Genomic DNA, 17660 nt, shown 5'->3' on the forward strand with positions numbered 1-17660 from the left:
TCTACAGGAGCAGACACTTCCTTAGCAAGGTTTCACCTCACAATGCATCATCTAGTTCTGCATTTTATTACAAGTAGAATCATTACACAACGAAGTAATGCATATTGGAAAAATACATTTTTACAACAACTCCAGACAAACATTGCAGATAAAATGCCATTGTTCTAAGACTTCCTTTTCTATTTCACAGAGGGTATTAGAAGGTTCAGTTATTTCTGTCACTCATACAAGCTTTGATTTTTCTAGAGATGAGTTTGCTGCAGTGACCACCTCTGCTGGTTACAGAAAAAAGAGGACTTGCCTATTAACATTTGATCTACAAAACCATCCAGCCTTGGCCTCCCATACTGTTACCTGTTAGTTTGTAAGCACTACATGAGCAGTTGGACAAGCTGTTATCTCCAGCACGGGAAGTCATTAAGGCATCTGTCAGCTTTTAGCCAGCAACTTACTCTGCTCTGTTAGTGCCTTCAACAGCAACATTCTCACTCCACTCAGTGGTGTGAAACAGTGACTGCACCCTTTACAGACAGAAAATTTCAGCCAGACCACGGCTTGTGCTTGTGTAAGAGTGCTGGACCATGGTATTTGCTTGTGTAAGTGTGCTGGGTGACTGCAGTCAAAAGGAATCCAGTCTCAGAACAAAAAGCTGCAGCATGAACCACCTGACCTCCCATGCCACCCTGCTGAAGTGCCTGAAGCCTCATGTGACAGCAGCACTTCCAGGGACACAAACTGATTTTCCATCTAACCTTTTGTTCAATGCTTGGCAGACTTGAGTCTTGAGTTAATATATATACAACTAAAAGCAGGGCTAAGGGGTGGGGGGTTTGGTAACAACTGTATTATGCTACAAAAAGGGAAGAGCAGTTGTTTAGAGTTAGAAATGTGTTGACCACCACTACATTACCAAGTGCCTCATTCACATTTGTACCCTGTAGTGGAGCATTGCCAGCAAAACTCCCAAAAAATCTCAGTGGTCTGAGAGCTCAGACCAACACTAGGCAGAGTGTGTGAGGGATTGAGCCCCACCAGTGGTCTGGTGGGGTCAACTCCTCAGCTGAACTAGAAAAGAACTAACATGGGTTTTGGTTCAAGTTGTGAGCTTTCCCTCTTTAGCTCTGGCAGAAAGCTATTTAGAGTTGGCTGGAAGGAAACTATCTCAAAGGCACTTCAAAAGGATCAAATCTGCTGAATTTAGTTGCTTTAAATTAAACTAACACCTCAGGCTGTATATTTAACAATAACTTACTTTCCCTTCAGACTTCAGTAAGTAAGCTGGGACAGTACTGGCTGTAAACAGCAAACCAGGAGCACTACAGATGGTTTCCCAGATCTTTCCCACAGTTTTACAGTTATAATCAAGATCCTATTTTTAAGAAAGCAACTACCCAGCCTTAACTTGCCATTCAGTTAATCTGAATTTTCACCAGATCCACATTTTCCATCACTGCTTTCCTGTTCCCTTGCCCTTACACCAGAGAAGCCACTGAAACAGTGATGTTTAAATGCTTTGGCAATTACATGCTGTGCAGTTCTCCCATTAGGCTGAAGCCCACAGGCTGTGGCCTTGGAAACCCCCTCCTCTGCACTGTCTTTCAGCATTCTGAGCACACTTTTACCCCTCCACACCACTTCAGCTCCAAACCAAGAAGGAAAACAACATGTTACCATAAGATTACAGTCAAGACTTCTTTCACCAAATGCACTTTCTCTCCGTCATTCTTTCACTGCTAGAGATCTGCAACCAGTGACACCCTGAAACACCAGAAGTACAATGTCTTCCATCGTCTCTCTCACTCAAAACCCCCCAAACTGTAGATTGTAGTTAACACCACCAATTACTGTAGCTAACACTAACTAACAGCACTATTTTCCCTCATTCACCTACAGTATTATGCCAGAAGTGCACCATTTGCATTAGGAACTGTGTCAGAGACCAGCTGTGTTACCCAGAGCATTCTGTTGGAACATGTCAGCAGCAGACATCAAAAAGTGAGGCAAGTTTGTATTTCATCCATTGTTCTTCCCTAGTGGTACAGGGGTGATTCCAGTTACAAATAGGCATATTGGAAGATCAAAGTGCAGATCAAGTGAGACTTGATGTGAAATTAATCATACAAATGTCAGCAACAGCACCCTCTCCTATCCTCTCCTTGTACAAGCTTGAGAAAAACTGAGAAAGTTTCCTGTAACAGGAGCAGCCTGGTTCATCAGCTCATCTTATTCTTCAAGACCAACAAGTCACTGCTCCAAACAGGGCAACACATCATCACCTGTCCATACTGTTCACTGGAGATAACAGTCATTAAAAAATGCACACCAATTCATGGAGTAAAGATGAGGAATGCTGAATTGAGTCTATACTAGCTTTATCTTTTGAAATAAAAACAGCCTTAACATGGCATGTAGTTTTGCTTAAGTACCCATTTTTTCTAACTGAAGCCTTTGCCCACCAAATCACAAGCTGGTCTACCAGTCAAGTACTTTCCTGTTTACCTAGACAATGTGGTGGTAGGTTTCCACAGATTCAGCATGTTTAAGAGAGTACAACCAGCCTAGATTAAAATACTGCAGCTTACTCCTAAACAGGAAGCCTCCAAGTCCACTCCCCCCCTCCCCAGCAATCCTGCTGAAAATGGAGCCAGGTTTAGTGTCTAGGTAGGGTTACTGACTGACCCTCCCACAGCAGTTACCAGGCCCCTAAAGCCCCAGGAAAGTGTTTCTCTCCCTCCTGGGACTCCTAATGCACTTCAGCATTTATTGCTGTACTGTGAGTTAGAGTCCACCACTTTTAGTGTTTCTCCTTTAGCACATGCTCAGGCCTTTCAGCAAACTCATGGTCATTTATACAAGTGCCATGGACTGGAAGGACCAGCAACATAAATATGAAAGTGCAATGAAGACTGACAGTTCCAGCAGGTATGAGCAAGAGCATTTTCCTAAAACAATCTTGCACTTCTCTTGAACATGCTAAAGCTAACGAGTCATTTGCTGAGGAGGTATCAAGATGTGGATCTGCAATTCTGACTGCTTTGCATCAGATGTTGTAAAGCTTTCTGTTGTAAGGCCACAATTCTTGAGCTATACTTAGAACTACCCCCAGGTCTGAAGAGTTTCTTGAACAGTGGTTGCAACAGCTCAGTTTAGCTTCACAAAAAGTCTTCTCTAGAGAAGGGGAACATTTATCTTTAAGACAAAGCAAAGAAAGATACCTGGTTACCCTGAAACTTAATACCACCTCTACTAAGCAGCCTGAAAGCCACAGGACTTAATAGAGTTGCTCAGTGCAAAGCACCATGTTGAGGACAGACCTGTTTTATGCTGATTCAAGCAGTACAAATTTCAGCTTCCACACCCCACTGCAACTAGAAGAGGGTCTCAATTCCTTTGTCACTTGGTTTGAACAATCCACTCTGATTCCTAGTGAAGTCTATCGCAGCCCCATACATTTACAGTCATACAAAATCATTTATACCAGAGTATATCAGAACAGGGTCCTTAATTAGTTCAGTCTATTGCAGAAGACATGTGTAAGCCTCCTCCTCCCTATCCAGAGGGCTTGTAAGCAGAGCTGCTGTCAGGAGCACTGACTGGGAATCCCTTTACTTCCACAGCATACTAGGAGACTCCTCCCAGAGTCAGGACATCAAAGCAGATGTTGCAAACTCGAACTGGCTTGTTCAGATCAAATTTTATGATAGGAATCTCCTTTGTTGAGCACTTATGGCAGAGCAGGCGTCCACAGTGTCGGCTGTTGACAGAAGAGGGGTGGGAGAAAAGTGAATTCCCTCCTAATGAATAGCAGGATGTTACTGCTTGACATTCTTTATCAATGACAGCATCATTAAATATACATAAGCAGTTGAAAAGCTATGATTATCTTGTATCTTCTGATTATTTGTCTTGTATCTTTCTGGTATTTTGGAATAATTAACAAATGCCAACAGCACGTGCTGGTTCTGTACTAGTGAGTCACATGGTACTGCTTCAACTGAGGCACATGTAGTTTCTCTAACACACTGAGCTAAGAAAAATCTTACCTTAACACCCTTCCAAACAGCATGTTCTGTACAAGTTCAGACTATTTTAAAAAGGCAACTCCTATCTACACAAGAGCAGCTCATGTTCATCTTAAGCCATTTCCACACTGCAAACAGGATCCCAAACCTAAGCCGCCAACGCTGCCCAAATCTGCCCCTCTTTTGGAGGAGGTCATCCTACCACTGTGGTGGTGTGCTCCCTCCTGTCTTTCCTGTGTAAGCCACAGCCCCAGTGGCTGTTTTCTCTGAACCTCATGCCTCACAGGAGGCTCTCCCTGACCCCAACCTCTATGCAGGAAATAATCAAGCCCTGATAAACCACTGCCACATTTACCATTGAACTTCTGTTAACTGACTGCCTTATTAAGATGTATTGTTGCTCCTCTGTGGAGTGAAGTGCTTCACTCTGTGGAGTGAAGTCTCTCTCTGACAACTGGGAACTTAGACATGATTTCTCATTTACAACTAATCAGAATATTAAATGCACAAGCTGCTTAAAACATTATTTCAGTCAGACTACAAGTTTCTGATCTAAGACAGGATGGAATGTTTCAGCTGGATTAGTGGTTCTACACCTACATTAACACAGAGGTTTCCTAAGCTACTAGAAGGAACAAGCCTAGCTACATATGGGGAGGAATCCATTTCCTTGTAAGCACAGCAAGAGGGCTCATATTACCAGTGATGCTTTCTTGTCGTGACTCCAAATTTGGCAGCACATTCATAGCAGTTGGAGCCATCACACCAGGGAGGTTCTTTTGTCAGCATATCTGTTAAGAGGTAAAAATGTGAAGGCAAAATGGGCTCAGACACCTTCTGAGTAGACTAAACCTGAAGGCTTTTTCCAGTTCTAGGCTGCATTCAGTGTAATGGATTTAACTACTCTTGCAAGAGCTGGAATCTCATTTGTAGATAATCTATAGCTGCTTCCCATCACACTGTCCACAGCAACTGTACAGCACCAGTTAAAAAGCAGTGTCTGTGGTTTAAGCTACACTGGACTACACAACCAGCCAAGAGTTTCCATGTCTATCCTTCCAGAAAAAGTAGCATCTAACAGTCTGCATTGTACAACTTTTCAGCTAATCACCAGAAAAACTAGTATTTCTACTCTGCACTGTTAGTAGTATAAAATTCACAAGTTCTGCCTCTCTGGAATTACTGTCATCTAAATTAAAAGTCCAGAGTTTTTTCCTCTGAAGTATCCTGGAAGCATAAGCCAGAAATACTTTCCCACCACAGCAAGTGGTACTTACCCAGCAATCTAAAGAGAAGCTGTTTTGTAGCAACTTGATAGTTGAAGATATTGACTCCTTGGTTATTGTTAACTCCCAGGCGAGCCCCAGCTCTCACTATTGCACGACACAAGTTAGCATTTCCCTTCATGTAAGCCAAGAGGAGCACTGAAAAATAAAAGCCAGACAGTTCATGTAAGCCAAGAGGAGCACTGAAAAATAAAAGCCAGCTAACAGAGTGGTAGATTGTGTTACATTCAGTCCAGATAGGATCTTTAGTTTTTAAGCTTCCATGTATTGTGTGCCTCCTACTGTATTTAACATACTACTGCCAATTACTCCAGCTTTAAAAGGGACATACCATGAATACAACTTGATTATTTTCAAGTTTAATAGTTGTTGAGTCTCACCTACCTGTGTTCCCTTCAGCATCAGGTTTGTCTAGAGGGTATTCTGGCATACACTCCAAGAAGAGGTCACAGATGGCTGCTGCATTATCTTTCCCATATTGTCCCAAAATATGCATTGGTGACTGGCCTCTGGGGAAAAGAGAGTGTTATCCTCATCAAAGTCTGCTTGCTACTGCAGTTACTCATCCAACTCTCCTTGCTTTCAAGTTTGGTTCAGACTTGAACAATGCTACATCTCTGTAACTCAGTATACCACACACAACTGCCTACTTAACTTTCCTTCCTTGGTGTATACATATAATTTGCACAGAATTTAGATACAGCATCATCTGCATACTTCCAAATTTGTGTATAATTAATATAATACAAGCCAAATATATATTTTTAAGCAGCATGTCAGCATGTGTTTTAAAATACAAAGTGGTTCTTTTAGTCTGTTACCTGGTATTACTAGAATATAAATAATTACCTGATATTAAAGGCTTTAATTACCTGATATTAGAATATAAATAATTACCTGATATTAAAGGCTTCTGCATCTACATTGCACTCTGTGAGGAGGACCCGGATGTTGTTCAGACGGCCGTGCATCACTGCCAGATGCAGAGCTGAACAGTGAAAAAACACCAAAGCAAAAGAGAAAAAGCAGGTTCAAGACTCTGAGTACCAGCAATAATTACAGCCTAATAACTAAATGAAACACCCTCCTTCCACTTTCCCAGCCCTCCTTCTCAAACAACTCCTTCCATCTGCTTTGATTTCCTGGACTTTCATTCTTGAACCTTTGCAGTGCAAGGCCATTCACAGTGAGCTCTCCACCAGGAGACATCATTAACAGACCTACTGAAGTGTTTTGCATTTACTTGTGTAATTTGAAATTTACCATTATTTCCATTTTCATCTACAGCTGCAAAGTCTACTCCATTCTCCAGAAGGACTGAACAAATGGTGGGCAGGTCTTGCTGGGCTGCTAGGTGAAGAGCAGTCTGACGGTGCTTGGTCAGTTCATTCACCTGGGCACCTGCAAGCAGCTGTCAGGAGGCAAGAAGGAATATGTTCAAAGATGGTTTCAGGGCTATTTTAGCCAACAGTTTATTTCTGTGAATGAAGCACACTAGAATACTGTGCAGAGTGTATAAAATGGTATAATTACTGAACTGCTACAACTTGTGTTTGTGTTCAAATGTGCAGAAAGGATAAGGAAAGGTTCTTTACAGAGAACCAAACCTAGTGATTGCAGCAAACCCAACACCCTTATGAGAAGGCTTCTGTGGCAGCTCAGCCAAGAGCCCAAGCTAAGGGCCCTCTGTTCCAGAAGCAGCGATGGAGCAGGCTGTGCAGTGAGCAGGGTGCACGCTTGGAAGCGGAGCCAGGGCGGGTCCCAGCACGCACCAGGTTGCGCACGATGATCTCGGAGCCAGCCTGCACCGCCAGGTGCAGCGGGGTCAGCTTGGAGGCGTCCTGCACGCGCGAGTTGACGTTGGCCTGCACGCTGATCAGGAACAGCACGCTCTCGATGTCCGAGTTCTGAACCGCCACGTGCAGGAAATTCCGACCCTTGTTATCAACCTGAGGCAGAAAGGACAGGGAAATTTGTTTGTTGTTCCTGTAGAACAAGGTGTTTTCACTAAGAGACACTTGCTCCCTCTGCTTGAACTGTAGAATCTTGCTCCTTTCACTGGGTGACACTTATCTGATAGATGTGACTATTGAATAACTGAACTGAGAAATTATCTGCTGCAACTGCTCAGTCCAGTCTGCCTCACACTATTTTATAACCTTGTCCTTTCTTGACCACACACTGGACAGTATTTTTAGACAGAGAAAAAGTTAACAGCTATTGTGGTTAAGTACTGAGCAGCAGTTAATGATAAACTCAGTTAAATTAAACAAGCTTGAGTCTAACTTGCAATTAATGTAGGAGAAGGAAGCAACATGAGATCCTGCCACAATGATGAAAAGTGTATTCACAGAGCCATAGCATACTTTGGGTGGGAAGGGACCTTCCAAGGTGATCCACACCACACCCTGCCATGGCCAGGGACACCTTCCACTATCCCAGCTTGCTCCAAGCCCTGTCCAATCTGGCCTTGGACTTCCAGGGATGGGGCAGCCACAGCTGCTCTGGGCAACCTGAGAATTCATTTTTACTACCAAGTACATGTTGTTCAACTTTGCCTTGCAGCTGATATAAAGCAGATTTAAACTGGCTGTATTTGCAACCATATTTTAGATATAATACAAGAGCTTGCTAAGCACTCAAATATTTTACTGGTAATTAAACTTACACAGGATAGGAAAAATCTCCTGAACAGCTGCCTGAAGTGTATAGTTCCGCAGGGCAGCATAGCACCTATTATTCAGTTCTTTTAGGTCAGGTTTTCTGTTGTGGATAGCTTTAGGAGAGCTGGGTAACAGATTATTTCTGTACTAGTCCAGCAAGAGTGGAGTTAGAATTTTCTCCTTATATACACATATGCCTGTTTCTCAGTTTAGTATTGACAAGATGAGAAGAATTGACAAGACACTAGCCCTTAATGTTCTTGCACATATCACATACACACCTACAGTTTCCTAATAAATCCTGCTTAAGAGAACTGGCATCTGGCAAATGGACTGCATGTAAAGCCACAAAAGGATAAAACAGAACTGGCTTGTGGAACAGCTGTTACCACAAACTAGTGCTGTAACAAAACCAGCATGGTTTGAACTCTCCCAGCTTACCTGTTCTGCAGCTCCTGGTTCCCTCTTCAAAATTGCTTCAGCTGCTTTGTTGTTTTTGTATGTCATGGCACAAGCAAAGGGAGTCATTCCTTGCCTGTCACGTACATTCAGCTTAATATCTGGATGTGAAATCATCAGCTGAATGATAACATTATGTTGGTTGCTAATGGCAACATGGATTGGAGTTCTTCCTTCTGCATCCTAGAAGGAAACCAGAAAGTTTGTTAAATATAGACTCAGTAGTACATAAATCCTTCCCTAATTCTGAAGGGTCAAGGAAACTTAGTTTAGTCCTGTGACCTACCCAGCTTCCTTCAGCATGGACACCAAACAGCTGCAGGGCAAGCTCAAACCCAGAGTGCAAGAAAAGCAAATTGAGATTTGTTTCTCCCAACAGGCTGGCCTCAATCCTGTGCTACACAGCCTTTTAAACAGCTCACCATAACATCTCTCATTTAGTCAATCATTTTGGGGGCAGAGATTAGCATTCAAATTTAATAGCAAAGTCAGCTGAAGTGTTTAAACATTTGTTTGCATCAAGCAGCATTTTACAGCCAAGGCTGCTTTGTGACTGTGTTCTGTGATTCATCTTAATGTCACTTTTAACAGCATCAGGACCTAAAAATGTTATCCATTCATTTCTTTTGTTGTTATTTATAAAGCTTCTGTTTAAGGATTACTGTGTAATAAAAAATGAAGTAAGTAACTCATACTTACATCACCTCAGTTTACTCAATAACAGAAGACATTTCCCAAACATACTAACAAAGCAGAGTATGCTGGAGTTTTACACTGTAGCTGGTTTAATGATTAATTGCAGCTGTGCTCCTGCCTTTAAGTCACACTAGGGACAGGAGACACTGTATCCCACTGTTCCATGAGAAAACTAACATTGCAGTAAGTTTTCTGTATCATTTTCCTTCAGCACAGCTTCCTGAATTAACCACCATATGGGCAGATAAGCACCAGGTGTGGTAAAAAGGGACAGGAGAGAAAGCAGAGCTGCATCCAATCATTGCACTGGCTCAGCTCTAAGAGCATGATTTTCCTTTCTCTATCATGCAAAATACACAGATGAGAGGAAAGTTTGTTTTCAGTACGTTGGAGGAAAAGAATTTACTTTTAAAAATTGTGCATGCTTTGTCCACACACCTGAGCATTGACATTGGCACCAAACTCCAGAAGGCACTGGATCACCTCCTCTAGTCCCCAGCAGGCTGCCAAGTGCAGGGGTGTCTGTCCATCATGGGCTTCCTCTTCTCCTTCTCCATTTGGGCCTGGCTTTCTGGGACTATTCACATCACACCCACTACAACAAACACAGTGCAGTCAATTCATGATGTTTAATCCAGATTTAAACTGCTTCAATAAAGGTTACAGAAAAGATTCCAAGAGCTGACACAGCAACTGCTGACACATTCTACAAAAGCACAAGTGCCTGGTTTTGGTTTGACTCTTGTCATCAAGAACATGATGCTCTTACAGATAACAGAACGTGTCCTTTGGATTGGTCAGAATTCCCAAAGTGTCACCCACCCAGCAAAAGCCTAAGGAAGCACAGAGTTGTTACTGATTTAAGATAGTATTCAATTAATTTATGCCAGGGACAGCCCTGCCTGCATGTTAGAAGGTTTGTGTTTGGGAAGGGGTCTGACCTGCGGATCAGGAAGCAAGCAATCTGTTCACTGTTCTCATCAATAGCCCTGTGGAGAAGGGTTTGTGAGCAGCCACTTGGTCCTGACCCCCAGCACGTTGCATCACAGCCATGCCTAACCTGGAAAGAGAGACCCAATGACACAGTGAAAGATTTTTTTCAACAGGTTCCTACTATAGTCCCTGACTAATGCTTTTGGAACATTATCCCCCAGAGATAAAACTTGAGATGTCTTCCTTGTCTATTCTTGTGACAGTCACTGAATTTCAGGAAGCTATTTTAAAGTCTTCCAGACCACTACTTTATTGATTTACTGCGTAATCCTTTATTAGGTGGCATTTATTAACAATTCAAATATTTGTCCATATACTTTGATAGATCTAAAGCAGGTTGGACTAGCTACCTCCCTTTCAGCAATGACAAGCACCTACAGTAAATCAAGCAGCACCAGCAGATATTGCCTTTGAAGGTCTGGCCCAGTTCCCTGCTTTCTCAGACATTCAGCTAAACAGAGAGAGGTTTTTTCCAGGAACTGTATTGCTAATATTTGTATTCTTCAACTAGAGAACTACGTACTTGAGCAATGTGGCACTTAAGACTTGTTCTACTCCACTTGACAAACTACTGACAAGGCTTAAAGATGAGTAGTTAAGAGTGTTGACTCCATAAAAAAGTGTTGACCAGCACAGTCAAGAACAGCTACAAAATGCATTTCTCATGTCACTAGCAGAGTTTTTAAACAGTTCTCTCCAGCAGACAACTGGACAAAGCTTTCAAGTAACCGCCTTATGAAAAAAACACAAGGAGGTCTACTTGTGTCTCCTAGGAAATCTGCTGTATCACCCATGCCTGAAAGTAAACAGTAATGCTTAAAGTAAATATAAGCATTTAAAGGCCTTCTTGGTTCAATGTTAAGATGCAATAAAAAGCAGCACATACACTAAAGCACAAAATGAGGATTCAGTTTTATTCAGAAAGCTGATCATTACACAAGTTGTGTATGCTACAGACTGATCTAAGCAGATCCTCACTCCATCCAGATCAAGAATCCAGACAGCAGGATATATACAGAATATACCTTTTTTATTAAAGTGGCTTCCAGATATTTGGTTATGCAGACTACAGTATTTATAAGATTCCTGCAGTAAAGAGGAATTTCTAGTGAAGAAAACACTTCCAGAAATTAGTAATATTGGACTGGTCTGTTCTCTTCATGCAGTGAGTTTGCTTTTGTTGATGAAGCCTTTTGCTGCTAGCAAGATGAAGAAAAGTGAGACTAAAGCCAACTGACAGTCTTACCAGAGTTGATGCAATGTCTTCCAGGTTGTTTTCCAAGGCAAGCCACAAGGGAGGATTTCCTTTCTCATCAGGCACAGACATGTCTGCTCCTCTGGTACAAATGGCATCCACCACGAGTGGGAGCTGGTTTTGGATGGCCAGCTGTAGGGCTGTCTGTCCATCCTGGGTCCTGCAGCAGGGACACTTCCAAGTGTTACAGATGCATTATAAAGTTCAGCAACAGTATTTTATTGGCAAAGCCAAGAACTGACCCCTCTCGTATGTGTTTTTGCTGTGGTAAGACCATCACAAACACACCACTTATTTCATCACAGCTCTGTAGTCTACCTTTCTTCTCCCCTTCACTTTTAACAAGTGATTGATTTCACAGCTGGAAAATCAAGTTAGTGTTCTTAGCTCAGAGACATTCAATTCCTCCAGTGCAGCAATTATTTGAACAGAGTTCCTTCTGAGCCAACCTGCTGCCACAGAAGCAAACAGCTTTGTCTCCAACGTGGCAACACTTCAAGCAACAGTCAAATACCAACTGTTAAAAAGTTGAAGTCAGAACAGCAGCTTTAGGCAGTTTGTACCCATGACATTCATTACAGTACAGCTTGCCAAATTTAACAGACATACTGTCAGTCATGTAAGCAGACAAATGTTCTGTTAAATCTAATGTAAGTTGTCTAGGAGATACTGAGGAGGCAAGATTATCAGACTCCTGTTGCTGGATCTGTATCTAATTATTTTAGATGGTAGCAAACATGCAGTTTTAACAAGCTGGCAAATGGATGAGACAATAGAAGTTCAGTGCCTCTAGGCCTTGTCTCTAGGACTTCAGTCTGCTACAGAGGAAGCTGTTTTACCTAGAATTAAGTGGCACCTCCTCCTGCAGCCTCAAGAGGAGGTACTGACCAATGGAGCTATACCTAGGTCCAGGTTACCACATGTAATCCCTCAGCCATCACTAGTGCCACAAAACAGTGCCAAACATAAAACTATGTGTAAATCAGATCTGAAACTAATCTCAAGCCATCATACACAGGCAGGCAGCACCTGCTCCTAGATAGATACACAGGTGAGAGCTGTATCAGTTAGGACCTTACCTGACATTTATATCTGCCTGATGTTCCAGCAGGAAGAGGGCACTCTTACTGTCCTGTCTCTGGATTGCCATGTGCAGGAGTGTCTGTCCGTCTGACATGGTGTCATTGATGGATGCCCCAGATCCAAGCAGCTGAGCTGCTATTGTGTGCATGCCTGAACAGATCAAGCTCATTAGTATTCTACCTTCAGTTCTATAAAACAGACACACAGACTAATAGAATGAAGTTCATGTGCACAGACAATGCAGTGATCTGATATGAAAACAACCAGGGAGTTCACAGAGGGAGAATTCCACTAAAGTGAAAGTACAGTTCTGGGCAGAAGCTGTAGGACTAGAAATCTTTCACTAAGTCATATGTGAACACTGATTTTAAAATATGAAGAACCATCTAAAGCTCTCCTTCACAACTCCTCCCCAGCAGCACAAGCCAGAACATGAACACACAGCAGCTGTTTTATCTTTAAGAAAATCTAGTTCACATTGTAGCTTCACAACCTGAAGGCACATACCTGTCCAAAGAGCCAATCCCAGCACAGTCTGGTCTCTCGAGTCCTTCAGACTAAAGTCAGGAATAATTTGCAAGTTGTTGGTAGCATGAAGAGCATTAGCTACAAGAAAGCATAAGGAATTAGGGCATTCTTGTACTTGACCTGCAGTCACACACTGAAAACTGCAGCAGCAATGTCACATTTTGTACTAGGCTGTTCCTTTAGCAGTCAGTGTAAGATATGAGCAAAGTACCTTCAGCTTCCCTGATGTGACACTGCCTAGGATTCAGACCATATTGCCACTACTGACTGATCTTAATACATATACCAAGAAAAAAATCAATTTTCTAGCTAAGAGGCTTAACCTGTCCCTTTCTAGCTGCAATTCCAAATAGAGTGGCATATACAAAGCCCTGAGAATGAAGAGTGGAGGCTCCACAATATGGTGCAGCCTGGGATGGGCAATATTTACCCCAGTTCACCTACTGGGATGGGCAATATTTACCTGGGATGGGCAATATTTACCCCAGTTTACCTACTTCCTTCTAAATCCCACTTATGGTAGGAGACAAAACTGGCCCAGTCTAATTCCCTTCCTGCTGCTAGAAAGAAGCTGACTAGTAGCATTTAATGAACTCATCTGCTGGTATTTGAGCACTCAAGTCTCAACTCTACAATAATAGCAGCATGGCTCTGTATAAACTCCTCTTACTAAGGAGTTGAAGGAGGCAGAAGTCTGACCACAGAAAAATGCCTTTATCCAAAATTGCTTCCAGCATTCACTTGAAGCAAATGCTTTGAAGCTATCTCAGTTGTAACAAAACCCAAGACTAACTGTTCAAGTCCATTATCTACAGTGGAGAATTTACAAACAGACAAAATAATTTTCTTGTTTTAACAAGCACATGATTTGAGTTTAAGACTAGTTAGCCAGTCTTATTAATTGCTACACTTAAACACTGTTTACAGGAAGATATGCTTTCTTAGCAGTTTGTCAAAAGCTTGGATGCCATCCTGACACACCAATTCACTGCAGCATCAACAGTCTGGACACCTACCTTTTTGTTCTAGGATGACTGACACCACATCTGGGTGATTGTAAGCAATAGCCATGTGAAGGGGAGTTTGCAGATGAACATTCTCTGCTGATGGAGGAGCAGGTGCATCCTTCTGCCCAAGCACTGCTTCTGCTGTCTGGATGTTGGGATTGGCTCCTTGCTGCAGGAGTTCTGCAGTCAGGTTTGCTAGGCCATGCCTGCAGGCTGTGTGCAGTGGGGTTTCTCCCTTTAATAAACAAGGTGCAGGGTTAACAGCTTGAGACATGAAGAGGAGCAGCTTTAAACTATCAAAACTATAAGAGCTGGTGTGAAGTGTTTCACTCCTAGTAGCTGAAGCTCGTTAGGAGTTCCAAACTACATGAGTTAGTTTTTACTAAGGATTTTATTACACCAGGCACTGCAGTAAGTGCTAAAAGCATGTTAATAACTGGTGATTCTGCAAGAACAGTGCCACAAGAATGCAAGTTGCACTAGTAAATACCTGAAAATATGCAAAGATTCACAAAGTGCTCCAATTTGCTTTAAGCTATGGTTTAGCTATAAGAGACTCTGCTATCTTATTTTTGAAGAGAAGTAAGGAAACTTTCAGACTAAGTTTTTGCTTTTACCCATTTGTTTTGGTGGTTGACTTTTGCTCCATGAGTTGCTAGGAAGAGAGAAGCTGCCTCATTTCCTGCACCAGCTGCTCTCTGAAGCAAGCAGTTTCCTAAAGAAAAACCATGAACAGTTATTCCAACCACACTTTGATACTAACAAGTGTGCTAACACTTTCCCCACTACCTTACAAAATTACACTTTGAAGTCAACAAGGAAAACCCTTGGTACTAGGGCTGCTAGTAGCCCCCTTCCAACTGTCACGTGCACTTCCATTTAGTGATTACACATCCTGAAACTGTAAAGGATATTAGAACCTGGCAATGAGTCTACATTTTCTGTCACTTCCTGCAAGTCCATTTCAGCTTGTCAGTGCACCAGCTCTGGGCAAAGGAACTACCACCTAGCATTTATTATGGAGCAATTGCTGCTGGAACCTCATGCAGCTCCTCCAAGTGCAGTCAGCATTAAGCAATTAACACACAAGCCTTCCACCTACAATGAAATACAAACCTCTGGTTTACCTGTTACTGTGTCTGGAGCATCTGTGTTGCTGCCTCGTTGGATCAACCTTGCTGCAAAACTGTTCTCATCAAACGAGGTTCCATTCACAACAGGGGCATCCTCAAAAGGGTTCACAGACTGATCAGATGATACAGTGATATACTGGACTGCAAGCCACAGAGCTGTGCTGCCTTCATGATCCTTCAGCTCCAAGTCTAGTCTAAAAATAAGAGTTAGTGTCCCCCAATTTATACCTTAAGAAGTGGTTTTCCAACACAGCTTGTACTAGCTCATCTCATACCTCTCTGACAACTTTTGCTTGCCAAGAAGCCTACTGTAGCTCCAGTTACTTCAGAGAATTTTGTGAATACTCTGAAACAAGCATAGCACCTTTCAGTGACAGCTAGATTCAAGCTCATTGCTCCTAGGGAAGTGTAGAGTCCCTGGTAGATTTGGGCTCCCACTAAGTGTAACAAAGAGGCAAATTCCCTTGAGTAAGCTGTGTACAAGAACTGCAAATTCAGCTGCAAAGAAACTGAGTCAAATGAAGTCTTCTGCTTCACCACCCTAAGAAGTCACCTCTAAGGAGAACCCAAGTTGAACTGAAGAATATATTGAGATATTTCAAGAGTGTTTAGCTCCACTAGAAATCCTTTAGCTCCTTTTAGCTTCACTAGAAATCAACCTTCAACTCTGGAATTATTTCAGCCTCTCTGAAAAATACAGAGATGCAGTTTGCTGCTTCTTTACAGTAGGGCAAAAGCTTACATGGCTTCTGATGGTTTTAGCATCTCACTTATGTAAAGCCTTTATACTTTTGCATCCCAAGTTCTTACTAGTCTTATTATAAGGCAAAAAGGCACAGAAGAGTTGTTAAACCAGTTTTCACATCTTCACTGCACAAGGTAACCTAAGTGCATTTTACATTCATGTGAGACTTACTGCTTGCACTGCAGGAGCTGGCTGAACACAGGCTCATTCCTGACCACAATGGACACATGTAAGGGGGTCCTGGAATTGGAGCAGAGAACAGTTATAGCAGCAATAAGTGAGACACTCCAGACTTTGGCCCTAGCCACCAATGTGCCCCTAGAGAACTACAGGCTTTCATCTCTGCTTAAAGAAGGCCACAAGCACTTCTTTAGAGAAAGAGAAATCTAAACTTTTAGTGAACATGACTCCAATTAATTTGGTAGTAAGGAGCCTCATTAATGTAAGAAGTAACTTTAAAGGAAGAAGCACAATAGCTTCACCTATCAGAATTGTGCAGCTGATACATTCCAAGTTTTCTATATTATTTTATAAACTTGCTTGCCAGCCTAACCTAACCTGTGAAAAAACTTACAGGCCCTACACTTCAGACAAACATACTGCAGAAACTGGCATTTTTGGAGAACATTTTTGGTTTCCCTGACAGCTTCAGGTACACTATTTGTCATCTTAGTTAGCTTTTACCATTCAGTGACTCAATAAAGGCAGTTTAACTGTGTGCCATGTGTTCTAACACTACTAACTCACCCCAGTTTCTGCAGCTGGGCTATGTTTAATTTAATAACGACAAGGTACTATTCAGCCTGCACAGCTTTCTACTTTGAGTGCTACCAACAGGTCTCCAATTGGGTAAATGAATTCCTGCTTCCAGCATCAGCTGTACTTTGCTGAATGACCTGAACAGGCTCTTAGGAGGTTGCATCTGATCAGCACAGCATTGTCTGTTCCACTGGCAGCACTTTACCTCCCCCAGTATTTACCTGCCTTTGCTGTCTTGCATGTTTGGGTTGGCTCCTGCCTGCAGGAGGGACTGTGCAATCTGTGCCATCTCTGCCATGACATCTGGTGAGTGCCTCTTGGGGCTGTAGGATGCCACAAGGTGCAGAGGAGTCTCCTGGTCTCCCAGTGTAGCAGCATTCACACGGGCACCATTTTTAATGAGAAAATTTGCAGCAAATTTATCTCCTTTTGTGAAACAAAACAAGGTTATTAATGGATATATGTAGCCTATATATTTTACACTCCAGGAAACAGGTACACATGATTTCATACCAAACATTCATTCCAACACAATATCTGCTCCTAGAACAACTCAGCAACAGGCAATTTCAACAATGCTTCACAGCAAAGTCAGGATTAAAATATTTCACAACAAGCCCTTGGAAAAAGTGTTTTGCCCACAGGCTACCTGTGACTCAAGCTCTCACACCAGCTTATTGTTATACAGATACTGACTTTGCTCATTCCTCTATCAAGATATATCCATTGTTGCTTTAATAAAACATTGGACAAACTGTGCTACTTAACAAACAAGTATTTTTTGAACAAAAGGTACTATTCCAAGGCACTAGTCAAAAATTTCCAGTTCAAGTCAGTCTGTTGAGTCTTCCTACATAAACAAGGAATAACACTGCCTTTGCTCTTGGAAATTCAGGCCCTTGTATATATACAGGGTAAGGGCTTTAGCAGTGCAGACCCACCATGCACAGCACTCCCAAGAACTCCTTCTTGATTAGACCCACTTCAACACATGAAACCTTGAACTTGAAACAACAAGGCAAAGAATAACT

At 42.2% G+C, this 17660-nt stretch overlaps 1 protein-coding gene across 3 annotated transcripts in view; it reads right to left on the reverse strand.

The window, feature by feature from the left end:
* Positions 1–50: 50 nt before the first annotated feature.
* ANKFY1 (ankyrin repeat and FYVE domain containing 1) overlaps positions 51–17660 on the reverse strand; it is a 31537-nt gene continuing 13927 nt past the window's right edge. For all 3 annotated transcript variants that reach the window (XM_084219130.1, XM_084219132.1, XM_084219131.1), the window contains 18 exons: positions 16851–17055; positions 16042–16110; positions 15120–15319; positions 14610–14707; positions 14002–14227; positions 12965–13063; positions 12454–12607; positions 11366–11534; positions 10068–10186; positions 9565–9721; positions 8413–8613; positions 7081–7257; positions 6572–6719; positions 6206–6296; positions 5693–5817; positions 5300–5446; positions 4723–4813; positions 51–3754 (listed from right to left, as the gene is read on the reverse strand). In XM_084219130.1, coding sequence (XP_084075256.1) covers positions 3622–3754; positions 4723–4813; positions 5300–5446; positions 5693–5817; positions 6206–6296; positions 6572–6719; positions 7081–7257; positions 8413–8613; positions 9565–9721; positions 10068–10186; positions 11366–11534; positions 12454–12607; positions 12965–13063; positions 14002–14227; positions 14610–14707; positions 15120–15319; positions 16042–16110; positions 16851–17055 — 2609 coding nt within the window. In that variant the 3' untranslated portion in view covers positions 51–3621. The remainder of the gene's footprint in view (positions 3755–4722; positions 4814–5299; positions 5447–5692; positions 5818–6205; positions 6297–6571; positions 6720–7080; positions 7258–8412; positions 8614–9564; positions 9722–10067; positions 10187–11365; positions 11535–12453; positions 12608–12964; positions 13064–14001; positions 14228–14609; positions 14708–15119; positions 15320–16041; positions 16111–16850; positions 17056–17660) is intronic.

Source organism: Fringilla coelebs, assembly GCF_963513975.1.
Source record: "Fringilla coelebs genome assembly, chromosome: 20".
NCBI lineage: Eukaryota > Metazoa > Chordata > Aves > Passeriformes > Fringillidae > Fringilla > Fringilla coelebs.